This window comes from Polypterus senegalus, chromosome 16, assembly GCF_016835505.1.
Source record: "Polypterus senegalus isolate Bchr_013 chromosome 16, ASM1683550v1, whole genome shotgun sequence".
In the NCBI taxonomy this organism is placed as follows: domain Eukaryota; kingdom Metazoa; phylum Chordata; class Cladistia; order Polypteriformes; family Polypteridae; genus Polypterus; species Polypterus senegalus.
The window spans coordinates 24,390,447-24,416,206 of NC_053169.1; the positions used below are offsets into that span (position 1 = coordinate 24,390,447).

General features: G+C 39.7%; 1 protein-coding gene across 1 annotated transcript; it reads left to right on the forward strand.

Moving 5' to 3' along the window:
* Positions 1–1,696: 1,696 nt before the first annotated feature.
* cgas (cyclic GMP-AMP synthase) lies at positions 1,697–22,912 on the forward strand. The gene is made up of 5 exons (XM_039738580.1): positions 1,697–2,696; positions 4,975–5,194; positions 7,429–7,701; positions 8,281–8,380; positions 20,194–22,912. Exons 1-5 carry the CDS (start codon positions 1,983–1,985, stop codon positions 20,534–20,536), a joined length of 1,650 nt encoding a protein of 549 aa, XP_039594514.1. The 5' UTR covers positions 1,697–1,982; the 3' UTR covers positions 20,537–22,912.
* The last annotated feature ends 2,848 nt before the right edge of the window (positions 22,913–25,760 follow it).

Genomic DNA, 25,760 nt, shown 5'->3' on the forward strand with positions numbered 1-25,760 from the left:
CTCCAAACTGAATGTCAGAATGGGAAAGAAAGGTGATTTAAACAATTTTGAGCGTGGCTTGGTTGTTGGTGCCAGACGGGCTGGTCTGAGTATTTCACAATCTGCTCAGTTACTGGGATTTTCACGCACAACCATTTCTAGGGTTTACAAAGAATGGTGTGAAAAGGGAAAAACATGCAGTATGCGGCAGTCCTGTGGGCAAAAATGTCTTGTTGATGGTAGAGGTCAGAGGAGAATGGGCTGACTGATTCAAGCTGATAGAAGAGCAACTTTGACTGAAATAACCACTCGTTACAACCGAGGTATGCAGCAAAGCATTTGTGAAGCCGCAACATGCACAGCCTTGAGGCGGATGGGCTACAACAGCAGAAGACCCCACTGGGTACCACTCATCTCCACTACAAATAGGAAAAAGAGGCTACAATTTGCACGAGCTCACCAAAATTGGACATTTGAAGACTGGAAAAATGTTGCCTGGTCTGATGAGTCTCGATTTCTGTTGAGACATTCAAATGGTAGAGTCAGAATTTGATGTTAACAGAATGAGAACATGGATCCATCATGCCTTGTTACCACTGTGCAGGCTGGTGGTGGTGCTGTAATGGTGTGGGGGATGTTTTCTTGGCACACTTTAGACCCCTTAGTGCCAATTGGGCATCGTTTAAAAGCCACGGGCTACCTGAGCATTGTTTCTGACCATGTCCATCCCTTCATGACCACCATGTACCCATCCTCTGATGGCTATTCCCAGCAGGATAATGCACCATGTCACAAAGCTCGAATCATTTCAAATTGGTTTCTTGAACATGACAATGAGTTCACTGTACTAAAATGGCCCCCACAGTCACCAGATCTCAACCCAATAGAGCATCTTTGGGATGTGGTGGAACGGGAGCTTCATGCCCTGGATGTGCATCCCACAAATCTCCATCAAATGCAAGATGCTATCCTTTTAATATTGGCCAACATTTCTAAAGAATGCTTTCAGCACCTTGTTGAATCAATGCCACGTAGAATTAAGGCAGTTCTGAAGGCGAAAGGGGGTCAAACACCGTATTAGCATGGTGTTCCTAATAATCCTTTGGGTGAGTGTATATATATTATATAAAAGTAGAGACGTTAAGTTAAAAACATAAAGCAAGGATTTTAATGGGTTATGAGGAAAACAAAAGTAAAATCATTTGAAAATTATTTACTAAAAGTGCAATTACATACACCACAGTTTGCTTCAAAACAACTTCTGCCTTGTTTGATAAATGCCCATTCGCTGGAATATTCATCACGAAATGTACACTTACGTTTTAGCATCTTGGGATGGATGGATTAGTTTTTATGTTAGAAAAAAGTGGGCCGTGGCAAGTAGGACCAACACACTTTGTTGATAGTCTCTGTATGTTGCAATGCTGATCCAGAACTGCACAGCAGCGCGGCTGGAGAGCAAAACGGTAAGAGTGTCGATGTCCTCAGCCAACCGCAGCAAATGAACGAGTAGCAAACAGGCAGCACTCATTTCATCGTTACATTTGGGTTATTTTCATCAAGAGAATCCGAGAAAAGAAAGTATAATTACTTATAAAGTTAGAACTAAATACCGTAAGAAGGTAGTAAAAATACAGTATATTTTTATTACGAATTTTTAAAATGAACTAAATAGACATTTCTGTGTCCCGGAAAGGTCAGTACGGGACAGGGGTCAAAATGATCAAATATGGGACACGTCCCTCTGGCAACCCGAAGCCTCGCTAATATTCTCACCGAGCGCAGGAGACTGAAGTGTGCTAATCAACTTATTTAAAAATTTTGAACTGATTAGGCGGGACATACTTAATGAGGAACGGACGGGCGGAATTGCCATTTAAGGCGTGTTACTCAAACAGAAACTAAGACGATTCTTTTAAGAGCAAACCTTACGCGCGGTTATCATTTTGGTGTCGTACATTAGATAACAGGGACTTCCTGGCAAAAATAAATCAATTCATAAAATGGCAAGCAAAAATCCAACCGGCAGTCAGAAAGAGACTTTGTACAAAAGCAAAGTAAAAAACGTTGCAGCAACTAAAAAAGCAGCGAAGAAAACTGCGGCTGGCGGCAGAGCAAAGAGCTCCGCTGCAGGTGGCGGCAGAGCAAAGAACCCCGAGACAGCTGGCACAAGAGCCAAGAGCCCTGACACAGCTGGCACAAGAGCCAAGAGCCCCGCTGCAGGTGGCAGGAAAGTCGGTGCCGCTTCGAAGACTAGCAACAGAGCCAAGAGCCCCGGCGAGGCTGGTAGAAGGGCCACGAGCCCGCCACCTCCTGCTCCCATTCCTGCCAACGAGGCTGCGCCCCGAGGTCAGCGGTTACCTCCAGGCCGAGTCTCGGGGACATCCCAGGGTAGGGCGACGAATTCGGCCACTACTCGAAGAGGCAGCTTTCGCGACAAACCGTCTTCTCGCCAAGGTAGCACTGAGGACCCGATCGTGGAAGAGGCAGCGTGTCCCGAGCAGACACCTCCACCCTCGCCCGACTTTCAGGTCCCAGCTGAGGAGATCAACCTCAATCGAATGCTGCTAAGAGTTCTGGACAGCATAAAAATACGCAAGAAGGACATATCCGAGGCGTCGATGCAAGTGAATGATATCATGAAGAAGATTTCGTCGCAGCTTAAGGACCTGGGGGTCACGCAGCTGAACATGGGAAGCTACTATGAATTTCTTAAGGTAACCCCGAAAAACGACCGAGTCCCGGTTTCTGTGTTTGTGCTTTCGGTAATTTACTGTGCGCTGTTCGGTCTAGCAGGTTTACTTCTGACTTTGTTTTAGGTTGCTCTTTAATTAGGGTTGAAAGACGTCCCGTATATACGGGACATGTCCCATATTTGATCATTTTGTCCCCTGTCTCGTACTGACCTTTCAGGGACACCCAAATGTCCCGTATTTAGTTAATTTTCAAATTTCGTAATAAAAATATATTTTTACTACCTTCTTATGGTACTTAGTTGTAACTTTAAAAGTAATTAGACTTTCTTTTCTCATATTCTCTTGATGAAAATAACCCAAATGTAACCAGGAAATGAGTGTTAGCTGCCTGTTTGCAACTTGTTCATTTGCTATGGTTGGCTGAGGACAGCGACACACGCCGTATGTGCTCTCCAGCCGCGCTGCTGTGCAGTTCTGGATCACCGTGTTGTTACTGCTTGCCACGGCCCGCTTTTTTCCTAACTTAAAAACTAATCCATCCATCCATCCACCCAGATGCCAAAACGTAAGTGTAAATTTCATGATGAATATTCCAGCGAATGGACACTTATCAAACAAGGCAGAAGCTGTTTAGAAGCAAACTGTGGGTGTATAAAATACAATACAATTTATTTTTGTATAGCTCAAAATCACACATGTGCTTTAACAGGCCCTGCCTCTTGATAGCCCCCCAGCCTTGACTCTCTAAGAAGACAACAAAAAAACTCCCAAAAAAACCCTAGTAGGGAAAAAATGGAAAAAACCTTGGGAAAGGCAGTTCAAAGAGAGACCCCTTCCCAGGTAGGTTGGGCGTGCAGTGGGTGTCAAAAAGAAGGAGGTCAATACAATACACAGAACCAAACAAATCCTCAATACAGTATGAAAATAAAAATATTACAAGTACGGACCAGAATTTAACAGTAGATGATATCCCATAATATGATTTGGATTTGTTTAGAGTCTTGGAGACCTCGGCCATCAAGCTGCCTCCCCCATTTGGCCGTTGCACAGCTGAGACAGCGCTGGGCCAGCCAATCCGATCAAAGGACCCCTCTACCACACATATCCTGTGATCCTCCATCAGGGATGACTTTACCTTAGGCAGGCAAAACAACTTGGCAGGTGGGCTGTGGCACCAAGTGCCACATTTGAGTACTGAGAAGAGAAACAGAATAGGCGAGGGTTAATATCCAATTATAACTATGTTATTAACAATTAACAATTATAATTATAACAATCATGTTACTTATGCTTTAGTGCTAATGACTGACAACAGAGATGCAGTCTGTACAGTTAATCAGCAGCTCTAGTCAGGGTGTGCTAAACTGAAGTAGTGAGTCTTCAGCTGGGATTTAAAAGCTGAGTCCGAAGGGGCATCTCTTATAGTAGCAGGCAGACCACTCCATAGTTTAGCGGCCCTGTAACTAAAAGCTCGACCTCGACCTCCTGTTATTTTATTAATCCTTGGAATCATAAGCAGACCGGCATCTTGAGATCTTAATGTGCGCTCTGGTTTGTAAGTCATGATAAGTTCTGACAAATAAGCCGGACCTTGGTCATTTAATGCTTTATATGTTAAAAGGAGGATTTTGGTGTATGTAATTGCACTTTCAGTACTGAACATGGCGGGAAGTCTGATATCAAGCACCACATAGGCACAGCAAAGCACAAACATTGTATTGCCTCCACTTCAAAAGAAGCTGCTAAAATAAACACCTTGATCAAGAAAAACACAGATGAAGAAAGTAAAATAATAGTCTCAGAAGTTGCAATATCCTTCCATAGTGTTCGTAATCATCAGTCGTTCAGTTCAAATGGTTGTACTACTGTACTACTACCAACAGTATTTCCTGATTCTAAAATTGCAAGCAAATTTTCAAGTGCTAGGACTAAATGTGCTGCAATAATAAAAAATGTTGTGGCGCTATACACTATTACAGAGATTGTTAAAAGATATAAATACTGTAACTTCTTTTTATGGCATATCTACACTTGCAAGTAATCACAATACTGAGAAAATTGTCCCATTGATTGTGCAATATTTTTCACGTGAAAAGGGTTTGCTTATAGTTATTGCGAGTAGGATCCCTAAATTTATATATATATAGTAATATAGAGAGAAATTTTAAGAGTGTCCCGTGTTTCTAATTTTCTAATCTGCAACCCTATCTTTATCTTTGTAATCGTCTCTATACACTCAGATGTGATGTCCGTAATACTGTATTAAAAAATGCTTATTCTTTGCTGCCGTCTTGCACAGATTTCAGACGTGGATGAGTTCGACTTCATGCTGACCATGCCGGTGGCCCGAGTGGCGTTGGAAACGTTTGGCAAGGAAGTTGCCTTCTACCATGTCTCTCTGAAGAGAAACCCAATAAAGTGTCTCCGGAAATTTGTAGTGGATGAGACGACGCTGTCAGCGGACAAAATGCTCACAGATTTCAGGGAAAAAATCAAGAAGATTTTACGGGAATTTAAAGGTCAGTAGACAGTACTTGACAAATAATTAAACAAGAGTTTGATCATTCATTATTTATTTATCTACTCGTTCAGCTTCTCCTTCGTCCAACATCCTAAATATGATCAAGTCAACCACATTAAATGGACCCTTGCATGAGAAGGTATTACACTCTGGGTTTGGAAGAAATAGAACGAAAACTGGGAATGCTTTTTCAATAGTACATGAAGCTAAATAGTTTTTCATGGATGGTATCTGATTGATGGATGGCGCACAACTTTATTACTTTATCTATGATGAGAGTGAGAGCAAACAAAGTACCATACAAAGTTGTACACTTTTGATATTCATATTGAACATTTTTACAAATTTTTCAAGGTAGGGGGAGAAACAAAGAATGTGAACCTCAATTAAAGAGCCTTCCTTCTTTATCACAAAATTCTCAAATTATAAATGGATTGTGAATGTCAGATATCTCCTCCCAGGAGAAGGACCAGATAATATCAAAATGAATTTTCAGCATGCAATTATTTACTGCCATTTGTGGTTTACCAAAGTGAGAAAACAAGAATTAAGATTAAGATTATTTTATATAATATAACAAGACACACACTGCAGATCCTCTGAACTCCACTAGCTGCATAACAAAGCAAAGTAATAATAATAATAATAATAATGAGTTACATTTACATAGTGCTTTCCAACTTACTTTATTTAGACAGTGGAGAATTCACCTGGATGACATCCATCCATTATCCAACCCGCTATATCCCAACTACAGGGTCACGGGGGTCTGCTGGAGTCAATCCCAGCCAACACTGGGTGCAAGGCAGGAAACAAACCCTGGGCAGAGCGCCAGCCCACCACAGGGCACACACACCCACACACCAAGCACACACTAGGGATAATTTAGAATCGCCAATGCACCTAACCTGCATGTCTTTGGACTGTGGGAGGAAACCTACGCAGACAAGGGGAGAACATGCAAACTCCACGCATGGAGGTCCTGGGAAGCGAACCCGGGTTTCCTAACTGCAAGGCAGCAGCGCTACCTGGACATGACATCAGCCATTTTCTGCACCAGTGCACTCACCACCCATTAGTTTTTAGGTGGCGAAGGGTGAGACACACACTCAGTCAGTAAGGGACAGGGAATGATTAGAGAGGCAGAACATTGGGAAACCCCCTGCTCTTTTTTGAAAGATGCCCAGGGGATCTTTCATAACCACAGAGAGTCAGGACCTCGACTTTATGACTCATCTGAAAGATGGCACCAATTTTTACAGCACTGGGGCATTGAAATCCACACACAAGACCCCAATGTACAGTTAGTGCCAATGCCACTTCAAGCAGCAACCCAAGCTTATCCAAGGTCTTGTTGGAGAAAATCATTTCATAACCTTTTAGCATTTTGGACTCTTAGGCTCTCAAGATTTTTCACTGTTAAATAAGCTAATATTGTTCTAAGAGATGCTATGCTTGAAAGGATGCCATAGGATTATCAGTGTAACAAAGGCACTTTATACTGACTTGTGTCTATCTGCTTTAAAGTTTGCAGATGTTTCTGCAGAAAGCAACCCCTGACATTGAGTCTCGGCAATAAGAATATATTACATTTTCCAAGCTTAGTTCATTCTCTTAAACCTCATTAAGTAAACAATCTTACCTGTAATTAGCATATTATCAGCTATATGTTAAATGTGTTCTTGCATATTGATATCTATAAAAGTTTTGTCCGAACAAACAATTGTTAGCATAACTTAAAACATGGGTACAAAAACACATACAGTATTGCCTGGGGTGCTCCAGGGGCGTCTTTGTTAAATAAATTTCTTTCAGACTTGCTGGAGTCCTGAGAGACTTCATATTCTATTAACAAAGTGAACTGGGGATACAGACTATTGTCCCCTGTCAGTGTCCCTTCCAAGTAGTGGCCGGGCTGAAATGTGCTTAGCTTCAGGCAGATTGTCTGTTCTGAAGTGCCGCCGGGATGGCCTTTTTCATAAAAAAGTCAGGTAAATATCAAATAATTCCCTAGAATTCAAAATGTCACTCATATGTAAAATATAACCTTGTAGTGTCAGGTTTTTAAAATTCTTAATTAATGTTGCCTGAAGTGATCATGTTAATTCTGGTTCAGTTCATTTTCTAATGTCTGAGATCAAGTCATTCTAACTTACTGCACATTTAGAGTCCCGAGTTGTGTCTACTCCCATGTTATGTGAATGTCCTCTCTTTCTCCTTCTTCACCTTCAGTGGATGCTCATGTTCAAAGAAAGAAGCCAGGCTGTCCTGCCATCACCCTGTCAATAAAGAATGCAAAAGGCAACGGAAAAGACATTGAAGTGGACATTGTTCCTGGACTGGAAGTGCATAGCAGCTGGCCCTCTGCAACAAATGAAGGTTTCAAAAAAATCGATACATGGCTTGGATTAAAAGTTAAGAGAACATTCAAACAGGAACCATTTTACCTTGTACCTAAATATGTGGGTGATGGAGATGCAGAAAGAAACGGAGTCTTGGCAAAAGGTGCTCATTCTTTTCTTTTTAATCCCAGTGTTATAAACAGTGATCATAAATGACTGTTTAGTATAACTTGAGAAAAGAACTTCCTATTGTTAAGCACGTTTTGTACAGAATGTATTCATATAGATATTTGATAATTATTTGCAGTTTGAAAATAAGCAGTATTATAGAGAATAAATGTTTGCATTTACAACTTTCAGCTATCAGCAATTCTAAAAATAATGCAGACTTTTTGATTCAAATAAGAGCTTTACTTATAGAACATTAACACAAAAGAGAGCTTACACAATTAACTCTATGTCCTGCAGTCCATTGAACAATGGCGGCGATCAGCTGAGCCACCAAACAGCCTGCTTAAGCGGTCACTGAGCCCCGAAAGCCACAGCCAGTCTGGAATGGGGACAGCAATGCACGGCTTTATTCCTTTGCTCTTTTGCAATCTAAAAATAAATATTTTCACTAAAAAGACTTTAAAATCTCTGATTATAAATGTTAAATGTGTGTTTATAGGAACGATCAGTTCTCAGTGGCAAACAAAAAATGGTGTTATTTAATTGAGATTTATTTTTTTTTTTTTCTCAGACGCATGGCGCATTTCATTTTCAAACATTGAGAAGAAGATTTTAAAAGAACATGGTCAAACAAGGACATGCTGTGAAGCTTACGGTGTAAAATGTTGCAGGTATGTTCTCCCCTTCATTTCTAAAAATCCACCTTAACAAATGGTCAAGTGTCTGTGCATCTGTGTGTCCGTCCGAGGCTATGTCTGTTACATGCCGTTTGGTATGGGATTTTTAAAATGCTTATGCTCTTAAAGTGCTAATGTTTGTGATGCACCATCGGTTGGAATGATTAACATGCAGCATTTTATTACTACCTACATTATAAAATAAGTTCCAATAGATAGTGCACTGCAAATGTTAACGCTGAGGTCAAAGTTGAATACTTAGATTTCAATTCATCTTAGATGGGCAGCACAGCTAGTCCACCTTAATTAAAGGATACATGTCTGTTTATCTGTGTAACTGTGTGTCCATCCAGTTGCTACGTCTCTGTCATTCCAACAGATGGTCATCACAAACATCTGTAGTAATAAACTGAATTGCATTTATCATTCTAATAGATGGCACATCACAAATATTAACACTGCTTTAATGAATCCCACATTAAAAGGCATATAACAGAGATATTTGCATTGTGTTTTTCATTCCAACAGAAGGTGCATTACACATATTTTTGGAAAATCATTTTATTATTAATAATGTTTTTAATGTGCCATCTGTTGGAATGATAAATGCAATGCATTTTATTACTACATGCATTACAAAATACATTTCAATAGATGGTGCACTGCATATGTTAACGCTGAGGTTTGTGTTGATTACTTGTATTACAACCCATCTCAGATGGGTAGTATGGCTGGTACTTGGATAAAATGATACAGAATGGTGCCAACATACAATGTCTCTCTAAGAAATAATATACTGTATTAATGTCACCCAAACGTTGCTACTTTCTTTCCATTGCTCATTTGTAGCAATGTTTTTCATCTTGTCACTATTTGTTGTTAAATGCACTGGGTCAAATTATCTATAATATATCTTCCCATGTTACAATCAGAACAACCTTCAGAGCAATGAAGTAGCAACAGGGTGGAGGCAGAGTGGCAGGCTTTGTTTTGGACCACCAGATGATCAAAGAGGTACACAGATATGGTAACTGAAATCTGTTCAGTTCCACATGTCCAATGTGGATAGCCGTCAGATCAGCTGTAATGCACAGCACACACACATTCTGTTAACCAGTCACTTGCCATACGCCTTCTGTCTCTTACTGCTGACAGTTCTGTCCTCACCAGCATCCTGTTACGTCTATGAGCAAACAGCTTGCTTAGCCTGCCTGTGGCCTCACTACACTCACGCTGTCTATTAGAACGCCTTTCTATAGTGAATACCCACCCAGGACAGTTCGCAAATTAAAATGTCTGTAGGAATGATAGACATTTTTATTCGATATATTAGGGGTTCTCAAACATTTTTAAAACCAAGGACCCTGAAAATGTCTCACCATCTGGTCAGAGCCCCCACTAATATAAATGCAAATCTGTGTATGCTCTTAATTAGTTCAAACAAATAGTAGTCATACAACATGGCTTCTGGGTAATAGAAGACCCATTAAACAAAGCAAATGCTTAAGTATAGCAGATAACTGACTCACATGTAGGCAGATGGCACAGGGTGTCTTAAAGCCTAGGATTCTCTTCCTTTGTTTTTAACTGTCTCCAAGAATTGAAATCTTTTAACATACCACTATTTTCTCAATTTGAAATTATTAAGGAAGGACTCTTAGTATGCACAACTAGAGATGATACCTCTTTAACCACATCCTTCTTTCCCCGGCCCTACTTGTACTGGAATTTTAAGAATGGACTACAGATGGTCTGTGGGTGTGTTTTAATTTAACTTATGTATACAAGAACATCAGTCTAATTTGATACAGGATGATCGCTTAATATGGGACTTAAAAAAATTCTATAATTAACTCTTCAGTCAAATTAAAAGGAGGATGAAAATAACTCCAAAAAAGAAAAGAAGGAAAATAAGTCACAGATGTTTCCAAGTCAATGTGAAGGATTAGTCTGTGCAGAATGGCTGCGCCGTTCTGCCCCTACAGTATGTTAAGTTAAGTATTTAAGTATGGATGAAGGTTACTGAACATTAGGGTATCTTTCTGAAACAAAAGCTGTCCCCTATCCAGTAATATTAATTCAATTAACACTAAAATTAAATGTTAGATACGTTTATTTTTAATAATCATCAAAATTTACCTTTGTTCTACATCAAATATCCTTCTGCATTACGGTTTCTTAATCTGTCTTAAAGGTGAAAGTTAACCAAACAGGTAAACCAAAGCTAGAACTATTTATAACATCAACCTGGGAGTGAGACGCTGTGCAGGCTGCTGGTGTGAGTGTGTGTGAGCAGAAGGAGACTACCTACAGTACCTAACAATATGCACTCTTTCATAAAAACCCACCTTCCTTGACGCATGGTTTCTGGGAAGTTTCTGGGATCCTGGCATGGATCACCTTAAGAATGTAAGGAGCTGGGGGGGAGCTGTTACTTCAGACCCCATATGAGCAGTGGGAGACTTCAAATGGGTATGGGCGGTGTACATGGAAGAGGAGTGGGGGCGGGCTACAGGTGAGAAAGGCAGGAACAACGTGGAATTGAAGTGTGGCCCGTGATTGGGTTGGGCTGCTTGTGACGATGTGGGTTCTACTCCATGATCCCATCCAGCTTCTGGGAGCTCTTAAACCCGACACCGTCAGTTATGTCACCAATGAGCTGGACAGTGAAGCACAACAATGAAGCAAGGGGATGGTGTAAAAGTGCAAAGTGCCTTTATTAAAAACAACAATAATCAAAGTGTCCAAACAAATAGTGTAGTGTCTCAAATCTTCAAATAAATAATCCCATAAAAACAAGTGAACTGTGGAAGATAAGAAAAAACACAATAAATAATTCCTTTAAAATCCGATGAGGTTAAAACAATGGCTGGAAGCAGTCCTTTAAAAACAGATCCCGGTGCCTTTCTACTGGTGACTCCCCTGCTTCTCCCATCCAGGCTATGCTCCAGGGGAGCTACCCTACCTGCAGCTGACTTTCTTTCTTCCTTCTACTGCTGGTCTGTTCACTTTTCCGACCCCTGGCTCCGTTGGGCATCATCTGACCGTGACTTGAGCTCCCCAGCGACCAGGGCGCTCACACAGGGGCTTTCACTTCCCAAGTCCCGACTCCTGCTGCCTTCTCGGCCTTATGTGGCGAGCCATCCCCTTTCAATCACTCCTGCTCCTCACTAATGCTCAGCGGGAGTAACAACTACCATCTGCCCCGGGTGCTGGCCAAACACCCCACGAGGGCTCACTGTCCAGCTGCCAACCGCTATATACTGTGAGCGAGCATTTGCTTAATCACGCACTGTCTTTCTCCTTCCTGGTTCCTGCCTTCTTCTTCTTCTCCTGTAACTGCTGTTCCTCTTTTTCTATTTTCTTTTCCCCTAGCTGCCTCACGCTTATATTATTTATCACGGGGACGTGGATCAGGTGTGGCAATTAGCAGCTCCCGGCATCCATTATAGATGCTGACGACTCCTTACCTGGGCGAGGACCGCCTGCATCACGAATGCACCCGGGAACCTGCTCCGGCAACACTACCACGCCTCCTCTCTAAGCTGCGAGTGTGGCGACTATTTATTTAAAAAGTGGCCTTTTTGACTTGAGCTGTGGACCAACTACACCACACTGCTGTGTAACAAGTGGTCCTTTTAAGGCCCACTTTTCTTTCCTGTGTGTTACCATGAATACCACCAAGGCTGAGAGCCACTGCTCTAGGCAAGAACTTCACTCATAAAGGCCCACTTTTACACAACAATTGAAGAGCATGTTGAGTTGGGTCTATTTAAAATAATAACATGAGGTCATTTCAAGACAATCTCTAAATTTGGAAGTGACTTTCTTTTTTTGAAGAACCTCAAACTCGCCAGGACTACTGCAGTCCTTCAAGTACTCCCAGCAACCCCCTCATTGACATATCTTATTAGTAGCGACTGGGAGCCTGATCGAATCGGGCTACAAATTCTATGTTTGTGAAATCCATACTTTCTCTGCAAAGAATTATTTGTTTTTTTAACAAATGAAATGATTTTATTATCATGGCACTGATTTGAGCTTAAAATAGACCTTTTTGGCTGATGTAATGAAGAGCTGCCTGTTTAAACGGGGTTGCGAGACATGAACTCATCTCTTCGGCGCACCTCATTAGATTTTTTCTGGCAAACAGATTTTCAAAACAAACCGCATTTTACGACTCTAATCAGAGTCAGAGTAATAATTATGTTGCCGTGGTCATTTTAGATCCGAGATCAGCTAAAATTTAAGCAATGACCGTTGTTAATACCCAGCCGTCAGTTTGCCAATAGATGTTAGAAAGACGGATGCCAAAACCGAACTGCCCAAAGATAGATTTCGACGTACCAAGCAATTGGCGATATGTTCTAAATTACTTACGGTTCTGGAGCTGTTGAAGGGTTTAAGTCAGTCGACGATGTTAATCTTGGAAAGTACGCCCCACCAAACCAACATTCCAAAAACCAACTGAACTTACTGTTATCTGCTCGAACCAACATCAACTTACTATACTCGGCCATCCAGCGGCGTCACTGAGGCATTCGAACATTCTTAGCCAATCATGCAATACTGCGTCCGCGTTTGCCACGTTATGTTCTAACTACAGAGACAGAGTCCCATTGCATGGTTCTAACTTGTATTGAGTCGAGGTATTGACGCGAACATCAAACATATGGATAGTATCAAATTATATATAAGGATCTGTTCCTAAATTACGTTAGTTTATCTGATCATTTTCATGCTGACTTTCCTGCCATGAGATTGCAGTGAGGTGGAATTAACACATCTGTGTTTGATGGTCCAAATTCCTAAATAACAAAAAGCAACATCAGCAGTTATCCCAGTGTACACTTCATTTAAGTGTAATTAAGTGTTATTAATTCATTAAATCTTCAAAGATCTAAATTCATTAAATCTTCTTTAAAGACCTGCCAGTTTCTTACACGTTTCAAAAATACTGTATTTTAGAATTGTAAAAAAAAATGTTTTAAGCACATATTGTAGATATTCTTTGGTTCCAAACTGATTCCACGTAAAATGTCTTTTTGAAAAATAAAATTGAAATGTCACAGAAATTAAAATGTGGAAATGACAAACTGAAAAAATAATTCATAATATCAAAAATGCTGTGAACACATATTGCAGACCTTTCAGTTTTATACAGCTTTTATCTAAGTAACTTTTGAAAAATTTAACATTTAGGATCACTTTTGGTAAAAAAAAAAAAACCTTTCAGCAGACCAGAAGTTCCCGTTGAGGTGATTCCTGTTGGCTAATGTGTTTGAGTCAAGTCTGACAAAGATTTTGATTGTAGGGATTCCTATAATAAGCGAGTCAAATATGGACCCCATTATATTAAAAGTAGTAACATCCTTTTTATAAAAGGCAGGCGAGCATCAGTTGATAAACTTGGCTGTTTTGTTTCAGCCTCTTTTTTAGGTTAACTGCTCATTTCATGTCCTGAAGGGTTTGAACCTTCACTGGGTATTTATTAATGAAATATTTCCCTAAGGAGAGAGAGAGGTTAAGTGCATCCACCACATGACGAACCAACTTGGGATCCCCGATTAGGACCCGAGTGGAGCCATGTGAGATCATTTTAAAATCCATTTTCAGACTGATTGTTAATTTACTAGTATTTCTTAAATCTTATCATACTTAAAGTAGTGTGTTAAATATTTTGTAATCTATGTGCTCTCCAACCCACTCATTATTCATCAAAGGCCTTATGTATAAACGGAGCGTATGCACAAAAATCTTGCGTACGCCCTTTTCCACGCTCACTTTGAGATCGATAAAAAAAACAAAACCCACACACATTCTTAAGGCAGCCTTACGTACGCACGTTTCTGCTTGGCTTTGTAAACTGGCAGCACCCAGAGTCAAAACAGTGCTATGTGTCATTTTCTTTTTGATTTTAGATTTGCATCCACAACATGGGTTTTATCAAATACGTTGAAATTAATTGCTTATCGTTAACAAATTTAAGTCACTTGACTGTAATCATTCTGTAACAATATAACGGTGCATGAAATGGCCAAACTATTTCAACTACCACAGCTGCTTTAGTGTTGTTATTCTCAGTGCACCACTCAGGGTATTTTAAGCCACTGTATCCGAGTGTGGAATCACAGCTGTACAGCAGCTGACCGGAAAGCTCTGCAGTGCGTTGTATCGAGAGTGCAGAGGATTATTGGGATACATATTCCAGTTCTGGAGGACATTTATAGCACACACTGCCTCAGGAAAGATGCCGACATCTGCAAGGATTCCGCTCAACAATGAGCACAGTCTATTCAACTTCTTCCATCCGGCAAATGCTTCAGAGCTTTTCCGGCACAGACCTTAAGGCGCAGAAACATTTGTACTATCTGCACTATATATACATGTATATTGTACTTATGCTTTCATATTTTTATTTTTTTTTATTGTATTATTATTTTGTATCATTTTATAGCAAAATAATTTAATGGAGGAGTTGCATATTGAAGCTCATTGTACCAAACAATGACAATAAGGGAATTCAGTTCAATTCAATTCAATAGAAGAGAGCACGTATTTACAGATGATGAGGACTGGCATCTAAGTCAATTTAGATTTCCGAGAGCTGTGCTCTTGGAGTTGTATGCTGTTAGAAGACTACAATGTATACTTGATATTTTTTATGATAAAAGGCATTAAATTATGTATATTACATTATACAGGTAAATTGTTAATTTCATTTAAATAATGTATACTGTTAATAATTAAACATGTGGGGGCATGGTGGGGCGGCAGTAGCGATGAGCTGGCGCCCCATCCAGGGATTGTTCCTGCCTTGCACTAAGTGCTTGCTGGGACTGGCACAACCCTGGATGGATGGGATAATTAAACATATATCTCACAAATGCCAGAAGTGACTCTACTCCTGGTGGGTGCAGCAGTGTGCTATCAGTACATGGTCCCAACTTATAACAAAGGTTTTTCAATGTTCCTTAAATGTTTTGAAGAATCGGTGTTCTAAGCTTATAGCTAGTTTCACATTTATTACACATTAGAACACTCTAGACGAGAACAGGCCATACAGCCCAACAAAGCTCGCCAGGCCTATCCACTTATTTCTTTCAAGAAAACATTGTTGAGTTTTGAAAGTCCCTAAAGTCTTACTGTCTACCACACTACTTGGTAGCTTATTCTAAGTGTCTACACTCACTTATTCTGTAACTTATTGGTTACAAAGAGAAAGAAAACAGAAGGACAGGAATTGGGGGTTGGTATGCGTGACAGAGACAGAACTGCTGCAATACATTATTTCATCCAGGGTCCCGCACGGTGCAGCAAGCATCTTGAGGGAGGCAGGAACAATCAGTAGACGGGGCGCCAACTCATTGCTACCACTACTGCAAAGTGCCCCCACATATTTAATGCATTTCATCATGAAAATTATGCCAAGTATACATCTTAGTATTCTAAAATGTCCAGAGAGCTGTAATATCATGAATGTAATATGTAATATGAATGTATTCTGTGTGGCGATCACTGCCTGTGTGCTCCTGTCAACTAAAGAGAAAGCCCATGTAAGAAGTATGTAGCGATTAACGAGTGGATCAGGGAACACATAGAATATAAATCATTTAATGTGCTTCCTTAGTTACAATGGGATTTGAGAAACTAGCAAATTAAACATCAATTTTAAGATGAAGTTTACGATGTAGTTTACTTTGTCATTAAAGCAGAACGAGATTAATGTGGAAATTTCAAGATTAAAGTCAGCATTTTGACTTCAATTTCGACATAGACCTTTTTTTCATCACTCGTCCCTATTTTTTTTTTTCTTCTCTGTGGCTCTTAACACGCTTCTGTATGCCACTCGCCTTTTCACATTAACTTTGACATCTGACCGCTTCTTTTTTTTATTTCAGACACTGTGTGACTGTCTGAACTTGAACTTTTGAGTGCCACTCCAACATTTTCCTTTTGTTGCTCATACCCCTGCCTAAGCCTCCAAACAATACGTTTTTTCTTTGCCTACACGTCACTGAGTAGGACCTCCACTTCGCAGTCAGTGAAATTCTTTTTTACACATTCTTTCACCATTGTCTTTTAACAAACCACTAAATGGAACGGCTTATTTACTGTAAATTGATTTGCATATCCAAATATGCAAAATTCTAAGATGAGTCGAAGTGGGTCTGTAGATGTGGGGGCACGTTAAAATTCATGTTGATTGGAATTTATAAAGGGAAAATGTGTAGTACTTTGCACACTACGCACAGTTTTATGTATTTGCTTTTTCTGTGTTTATGTACATTTTTGTTTTGGTTCGTATGCCAAGTTCTATGCACAGCATTATACATTAACCCTCAAGTGTTTCATATATTTACTACCTGGAGCACTGACCACAGCTGCCACACAAAAATGTTAAATTCACATTATGACAGCTCTCTGGACATTTAGAATATTAAGATTTATACTCAAGAGAAGTGTTTAAATACATTTAAATCATTTAGACTGCTAATATTTACACATTTGCACTTTGTGTAACTTCCCTTGCCATAAGACAGAATCTGAGCAGCAAGATGACTCAGCAAATCAGCAACGTGTGGAAAGTAGAGCTGAGCTCATTGCTGATGATATCAACCATAAGCTGGGCTTTGCCTCGATGCAAATAAACATTGTTGATAGTCTTCACATATCTGCAGAAATTTCCACAAAGTGCCAAATAGCAGTCGCCACTTTTTTTCTCTTTTTAGTCTCACGCACCTCACAAAAAAAGCTGAGGAGTATGAGATTCCTGTGCTGTGCTAGTTTAGCAGCAGTGCATCGTAGTTGAGGGAAAAGCTCATGAGAGATTATTTCAGCGCGGATATTTGGTGTACAGCATACTGCTCTTCTGCATGTCAGACAACTGATCCATTTGGTACACAGACCCTCAGCAGTCTGAGCTGTTGAACCAGCCGCAGACTTGTGTGCGCACGGCCAGCCAGTTCTGCCCGAGTGAGCTGTCTGAACAAACCTGTCAAATGACACACAGCTCCGTCACAAAATATCTCATAAACAAAAATGTCTCTTTGATGAAACAACTAAAACATTAAACATGCTCCAGCTATCAAAAGTTAATCCAATGTCAGAAGGTGCCCGAATGTTGCACCATGCATATATTTTCTTGTGTTTTAAAAAATATGAATGTGCTTATTTTGCCACAATTACAATAAATTGGCAAACTAAGAGTTGTGTGTCAATTTAATATTGTGAATTGTACTTACTGTAATTACTACATAATTGTAGTACAACATTGTAAATGTGTTATGTAAGTGAGATTTAGCTTACATTGCAAACAATGCATGAATATTTCAATTAGGATATGATGTAAATGTGTAATAGAAAGGCTGTGACTTGTTCAGTCATGTGAAAAAGAAAGTACACCCTCTTACAGTTCTACGGTTTTATGCATCAGGACATAATTAAAAATAAAAAAAAATCTGGTCCTTCTAATTCTAATTATTGAAATCTACCCTCAGGTGTAAAACAACACATAACAGATTCCACTGCCCAGGATTCAGTAGCTTGTAGTAACCCCTTTAGCAGCAATAACTTGACGTCTTCGCTATCTGTGTGACTATCAGTCTCTGACATCATTTTACAGAAATTTTGATCCACTCCTCTTTACAGCGTTGCTTCAGTTCATGGAGGTTTGCGGGGAGTTCCCTTAAGGTCCTGCCACAGCATCTCAATCGGGTTGAGGTCTGGACTTTGGGCTGTTGCAACCCCTTGAGTCTTTTCTGTTTCAGCCATTCCGTTGTAGAGTAGGGTGTCCCAAATTCAGCCAAGCTTAAGCTGTCAGACAGATGGCCTCACATTTGACTCTACAATACTTTGGTATACAGAGAAGTTCATGGTTCACTCGGTGACTGCAAGGTGCCCAGGTCCTGTGGCTGCGAAACAAGCCCAAATCCTCAGCCATCCACCACCGTGCTCGACAACTGGAGTGAAGTGTTTGTGCTGAGATGCTGCATTTGGTTTTCACCAAACATGACGCTGTACATTACGGCCAAACATCTCCACTTTGGTCTCCTCTCTCCAAAGGAAGTCTTGTGGTTGGTGCAGATGCGACTTTGCAAACCTAAGCCATGTTCTTTTTTAGAGAGAAGAGGCTTGCTCCTAGTAGCTCTTCCAAACAAGCAATACTTGTTCAGTCTTTTTCTAATTAACATTTAACATGCTAACTGAGGCCTGTAGAGTTTTGCAATTTGACTTTGGGGTGAATTTGCTGGGATGGCCCCTCCTGTCTGGAGTGTTTTTTCATTTGTGAATAATCTTTTTCCATGTAGAATGACAGACTTCAAATTGTTTGAAATGGCCCTATAACCCTTCGCAAATGGATGGGCAGCAACAATCGCTGCTCTAAGATCACTGCTGACGTCTTTCCTCCTTGGCATTGTGTTAACACAAACCTGAATGCTGCAGCCCAGCAAACTGCTGCTTTTATTGAGAGGGTCTCACTTTTTGATGATCGGTTAATCAAATGCATTTGATCACCTGGCTGCTACTTACTTTCTTAATTCCTATGAAAGCAGTAAGGGTGGACTTCTCTTTTCACACACTGCTTCTTCGTTTTGTCTTAGTTTTTGTTAAATAAATAATGGCATGGTGGTGTTGTTCATCTGAAGTTGTATTTACCAAATTTTAAGAGCTGCTAAGGACCAGATATCTTTTAATTATGTGTTGATATCTAAAACCTTAGAATTGAAAGAGGGTGTATTTTCTTTTTCACGTGACTGTACCATATACGATTGGATTTCTTTTCTAAAGCTGTGTGCGAGTGTAATAATTTATGATGTTGCATTGTCATACCAAGTTTGTATATTACAAAAACATTTTTAGTGTAGGACGGGGTGTCCAACTCCTGGTCCTTGTGGGCCACAGGTTTTCATTCTAACCCTTTTCTTAATCAGCAAGCAGTTTTCACTGCTAATTAACTCCTTTTCCCTTCATTTTAGTAGCCCTGTTTTTAAGGATTAAGTCCTCTGAATTGATTTATTTCTTCATTAAATGGCAGCCAAACAGAAATGAGATATGAAACGAGCCAAATTGGGGCTTCAAACTCCAGTCAATTTCACTCCAACCAGTTTCTTAATGAGAAGCCAATTCTTTCTGTTAATTGAATATCATGACTTGTTGCTGCTCTCATTCTGCCACAGCAGACTTTTGATTTTCTGTTTTTTCTAAGACCACTGTCAAGATGTTTTGATGACCTGAGCAGACCAACATGACCAATACCTTCAGTTTTCTCTATTTTCAGGTTAGCTGGTCATGTGGCAGAATGTTTTGTGACTAATTGTTTGGCTGCTCATTAAGGAAAAATGAAACAACAAAGGGGTTGGAGTCACGTCAATTAAAACTAAGGCAAAAAAAGTTAATCAATAGCAAAAATGGCTCACTAATTAAGATGGTTAGAATGAAAACCTGCAGCCACTACTGCCCACCAGGACCGGAGTTGGACACCCCGGTGTAGGAAGAAGCCAGTAATTCAATACCATGTTTACTAATGGTGCCATCACTATACTGTACTTCTACTAAACAGAATACACACATTTTGGCTGAAAAGGTGCTGAAAGTTATTTTCTTAATAATTCAGGTCTCAACACATTTTTGCTTTGAGGAATAACAGGCAGACTTTACATTTTTAAGATAAGTGAAGAGGAAAGCACACTCGGATCTATGTCTTTATCAAAAATGTACTTTTTAAAAATTTAGCTGTATAGAACATTTCTTTCTTGTTTTATCTTAATGAATATATGGATATATATATTTTTTTTCATTCATAGGAAAGAATGCCTTAAACTGCTGAAATATTTACTGGAAAGGCTAAAGGAAAAACACCCCCGGGAACTGTCCAAATTTTCCTCATATTTTATGAAGACCACCTTGCTGCATGCTTGTGCAAAGCAGCCAGAAGATACACAATGGAGTTCAAACAATCTCTCCCAATGCTTTCTGCAGCTTCTGACTGATCTCATTGAGTACTTGCGCTTGGGGAACCTTCCTCATTTCTTCATTCCAGAACATAATCTTCTAGAAACCATTACCACCCCAGCAAACAGAATGTTTTTAGTCAGTAAGCTGGAATATGAAATTAACAACATGTTTCCCATTTTTAGGGCATTGTGAGGCGATAATAAAAGTTGGTGGCGCTGCACAACTCTGTGCACTTTGCTTCTTTGCACCTTGCATGTTTTCTGCACAACTAGACACCCATCCAGTGTGAAGATCATCTGCTTCTGCTGGTACCAGATTATGATGGAGCTCCACGCTTGGGTTTAGTGTCAATTAATGTAGTTTCCATTAGTTTATATTTATGTTTACAGTGAATTACCTTCCTGTAGAGCAGGGGGTCCTCAATCATGGTCTTGGAGGGCTGCAGATTTCCGTTCTAGCTAGTTTCCTAATTATAAGACACTATTTGCAATACAATATAAATATTGGCTTGTCTAAGAGAAATCTGAATTGCACTGTAGAGTTTCCTTCTTTGAGAACATTAAATCTGTTGTAGTCCACAAAACACATGGCTAAACTTAATGGTCCTTCCAATTTCTAAACACATTTTTTAAAACACAGATACTTCATGGTGCATATGCATGTTAGCTAGAGAGTTGCTGGTTTATTGGTTATATGCATTTTATTATTAACTAATGTCTGGTTAAGAAAACAGGCAACAATTAAATCTTAAACGCAGCTGCTTAAAACTAAAAATAGGCAACAAAAAGGTTCTAAATTGTAACGGGCAAAATAACTAAAATGAAGCCCAAAAAGCGTATTGCTTTAGTAGTAAATGAATGAGTTCCACTTAAGGAATGGGCTGGAATGAAAACCTGCAGCCACTGTGGCCCTCCAGGACTGTGACTGAGGAGCCCGTCTGTAGAGTATCATTTTCTATGAATTGTCATTTTTATTGTAAAGTTCTATTAAAAGCTTTTCCCTCTGTTTTAATAACCTTCTACATTTCAGTTTACTCACTGGGGCATCCAGTTTGTTCTTCTTTGTCTGCATCTTATACAACAGGATTCTTTTGAAATCCTGGGTTCTGTTATGTTCGGAGCAAAATTCAATTTCGTTTTTTTACAAATCTGTTCTGCGTGATCTTTAGACCTGTTCATTAGTTCATTGTTTAATCTCAAGCAGTGGCCTTAAAGGTGGCTTTGGTTAAATTTACCTTTTGCGTTTTTAATTTGAACTGGACTAATTTTGTACTTAACTAGAAATATTTCTCTAGTACACTGTGCTTAATTTGATTAATTCCTGAATGGCTTTATAATCATTTTCCTTTTACTGGTACAAAGATCATCACAACTGGCTGATAAATTTTCTCAGTAAGCAACCTGCGGAGCGCCACTTCTGCCGTGTCCTGATGACTCCAAGGTTTCTTCTCCATGAAAGTTTTCATCCCTGCTGTATCAGCTGTTTGGGTCTCTCGGGGCTCTCCAAAGACCATGGCAGTCCTTCTAGTGCTACACATTAATAAAATAAAATGATAGTACATTCTAAAAGATGTAAAAGTTCAGCAGAAAAAAAAAAACATTTTGTAGCTGCTGTTGCTCCACACTGAGCGATGGTTAATTCAGGACCCAAGTCACCTTCTTAGTTGAAGGAGGCTAAAGCATCACTGAGCACCACCTAGTCTGCATTTGAAAACTGGGTTGTCTTCTGTAGCAGTAAGCTCTCCATTTTACTGTTGAATAGAAAAAGGTTATCTTTGACCTCATTTAATTAAACAAATATCCTTAAATCATCAATTAAGAAACTTTCTTTTAGTTCAGTAGAAAACAAAATGCTCAAGGACATAAAACAGAAAGGAAAGAAAAAGTTTTAAGTTAAGAGAGAAGCATTTTATCACACAAAGTAACAAAGTCACGTAGATGAAGCAGCTTAAAAAAACAAAACAAAAACAAAAATTCAACATCATCAAAACAAATCCAGTTCTAATAAGAAGCTAAGCTTTAGCTTGACTGACTGAGCAGACACTTACGGTGGTTTGGAGGAGAGCACAAGAAATCTGGCTGTGGTGGTAACCCACATGAGAAGGTGCCGTTTCTGCCATTCTCTTATCTCATTTATGTACCTTCCTGCACAGCTTACAGGATGTTTTTTTTCCTCCTTCACTAAAGACAAGTAGAGATTGACTGATTTATTAAATAGACGTACAGACTGAAAGACAGCAGGCAGACGGAAGACTTAAATAAACCATAACAAGCTCACAAACCCTCATTATCTCAACTATAAGTGCAAGACACAAAAACAGACACAAATCCTCTTTAATAAAACCTCTGTGTACGTCCAGGTGTCCGTGTGTGTCTTCTGGTGAAGTGCGCATGCGCTCGGCACGTGGACGCACACACACTGGAAGCTGGACGCGCAGTGAATGGCCTAGAGGCCGCGCACGATAAGCAAATAAAGCACACATACTGGAAGCTGGGCACACAATGAATGGTCTTTCCACGGCCGCGCATAAGATATAAAGGACACCATTGCTGGGGAGAGTGCCGATTGGGTAGTCGCGGCAGCGCACATAAAATCCGTTGTTGGGGAGACGCCACACAAAATAATCAGTTGCACGCCCCCACAGATTAATACACTTGCTGAGGAACTGCACAGTACTTGCTGGGGAGACGCCACAGGCACGATTATAAGCAGCACGCCACACATTACATCAGTTGCTGGGGACACTCTGCTGATTGCCCACTGTTGTGACAGAAAATTAAAGTCATATTACGGACATCAAAGCCAGTATTACTGTCAGAGAAAATTACAGGCATTTTATGGAAGTACAAACCAGTATTACTGCGGGAGAAAATTAAAGACATATTAAACGATGCATATTACAGCCACATACAAGCCAGTATTACTGCAGGAGAAAATATTACGGAAGTATCTACTAACAACATGCCACCCAAAAAAAGGACACGTCAAGTAGGACAAAAGACACAGACAATCAAATCCTACATAAGCAACATCTCCTGGAAGAATGGTCAGCACAACAAGTAAACATCAACAAAAGAAAGGCTGAAAGACAAAGAAAAATACGAGCAAATAGATCGATTGAAGAAAAAGAAAATGACTGTCAGAAAAACGCCAAAAGAGAAAGACTCAGAAGAGCAAACCTTAAAAAGGTTGGCATTTACTTGCCAGAACCAGTATTCAGCCATGGTCAGTTTTATGTTGCATTATCAAGAGTTAGAAGTTTTCCAGATGTTGTTGTCAAGGTTGTAGAGATTCCCGAACAAGACAAACTGTTAAACTCAGACAGAATATTTACAAGAAATGTTGTCTATAATGAAATTGTACAGAAAAATTTCATGAGGTACAAAAACTGAAAATTTAACCTAAATATCTTCTTCAGATATTGGGTCTTACAGATTGTTAAAGTTTTACACTAAGGCAATATTATATACTTACTGTATTGTCATGTACGTTTCTATTTTATTTTTATTATTTTACTTTAGGCTTCTTGAAAAAATATTTTTGACAAAAAAAAAAAAAAATTAAGACAAGAAACAGAATGAGGTCAAGGTCCCTTGCCATTTAATATAGACTGTTCCCACTAATGTTTATGTACTACTGTTCTAGCGCCCGTTATTGTAACGGGCTTAATGTCTAGTAAGAAATAAAGTACAGCAATCATGTGGGTTGTTTCAAAATACTGTTTTCAATTGCGGTATACTTTATACCCATACACTGGCACAAAGCCAGTGGTCTTCAAAGCAGACAATTTTAAAAAAGCCAGTTGGCAACCTTGCTACATATAGGCTGGCTATCACTCGAGTCAGAAATACAGAGATTCACACAGGTGCAGCAGGGTGTTTATTCAAATATATGCATCTGCTGATCATTCCACAAATCCCATCAAAACAGAATATTATTTATCCTTCTAAAAGTTTATTGCTGTCCCAAAGTGCTGCAATTTCTGCACAAAGTTGCACTGCCAACCAATAAATCACAGCAACGTGAGTAACCCTGAAGAACGAATTATGAATCCTAGACAAGTGCTGCCATCTGGTGAAAATAAACTGCAACGACGGCAATTATATTTTCTTGCCACATATCTAATGACAGTTGCCTTAATTGTCAAGAAATGAAAACTTTAGCTCGGGGTGCTGGGGGTGGTCTTACTGTTGGTGTTTGGATGAAAAAGATTGCGATTCTTTAGCTGTTTTTTTTTTTTTTTGGTCAAGCTTTAATAAAAATTCGATCACAAAAATGTTTTTTCCCCTTTACCCTAAAGGTGTTTAACTGAATATTACTGCCGAAGACGACATCAGTGCCAAAAGCCTTCCACCCTCACCAAATGTTTGTTAAAAGAAATCCAAAGCAAAAGTCTAAGTAATTCTTATCTCTTTTGATGTCCGCCCAGACTAAGCAATCACATAAAAAGATCAAGAACTTGATAATCACCATGTCACAAAACTATACAGATCACATTTGAAAGTCACTTCTAAAATGATCTTTGTAGTTGCTTTGAATCGTTACATAAACTATACAAATATTTATAAATAAATTTATTAATGACCAACAAAACAAATCCCACAGGTACATGCATTCATTTCAGCTACACTCAAAGAGGAAAGTTATTCAGGATGCCGAGTAATAACATATACATTACTGACCCAAAAAATATATGCATGTCCTATCATACGGCTTATCTTCTATGTCTAATATATTGTAAAGAACGTCCTTAAGATGGAGGGACAGCAGGAGCCAGCTTACACAGGGCTTTGTCTCCCCCAGGATGCTGGATGGCAGTAAGTGATGGTTTGGATCCCCACATGAGGATGCCAGTTATTGTAGTTCTTAGGGAGAGCGCTGTTGGGTTCCATAGGGGCCACTAGAGAAAGCTGTAGGATTGAGGAGTCCCTAAATCATGGGGTTTCACCTTACCCGCAAGTGCTTACAGACCACATGTGCGGAAGATCAGGAGCACTTCAGGGGCAGCTAAAATAAAGGGAACTACCAACCTCACATCATTGAGCCAGAGTCGGCTGGAATGTGGATGAAGCTTGTGAGGAGGAGTGGAGGAGGCAGTGAGAGACCAAAAGAAGGAAGAGTGTGTTTATTGGGCTATACACTGCTTATTGCACATACCTGTGGTGGTGGGAAATGCTTGTTGAGAAGAGTTTCCCCCAAGAACAGGGTCACTGTGAGCCAGTGCTGTGGTTTGATCCTGCTATCTTGCAGCTCTTCAGCACATTACAAAGAGCAACATCTACAAACCGGATTCCAAAAAAGTTGGGACACTAAACAAATTGTGAATAAAAACTGAATGCAATGATGTGGAGATGGCAAATGTCAATATTTTATTTGTAATAGAACGTAGATGACAGATCAAACGTTTAATCCGAGT

Excerpts from the sequence above, each read along its gene's own strand:
- cgas (XM_039738580.1), top strand. The coding sequence starts at position 1,983 with ATGGCAAGCAAAAATCCAACCGGCAGTCAGAAAGAGACTTTGTACAAA. Across the intron at positions 7,702-8,280 it reads AAACGGAGTCTTGGCAAAAG|ACGCATGGCGCATTTCATTT; the intron begins GTGCTCATTCTT and ends TTTTTTTCTCAG. Across the intron at positions 8,381-20,193 it reads TACGGTGTAAAATGTTGCAG|GAAAGAATGCCTTAAACTGC; the intron begins GTATGTTCTCCC and ends TTTCATTCATAG.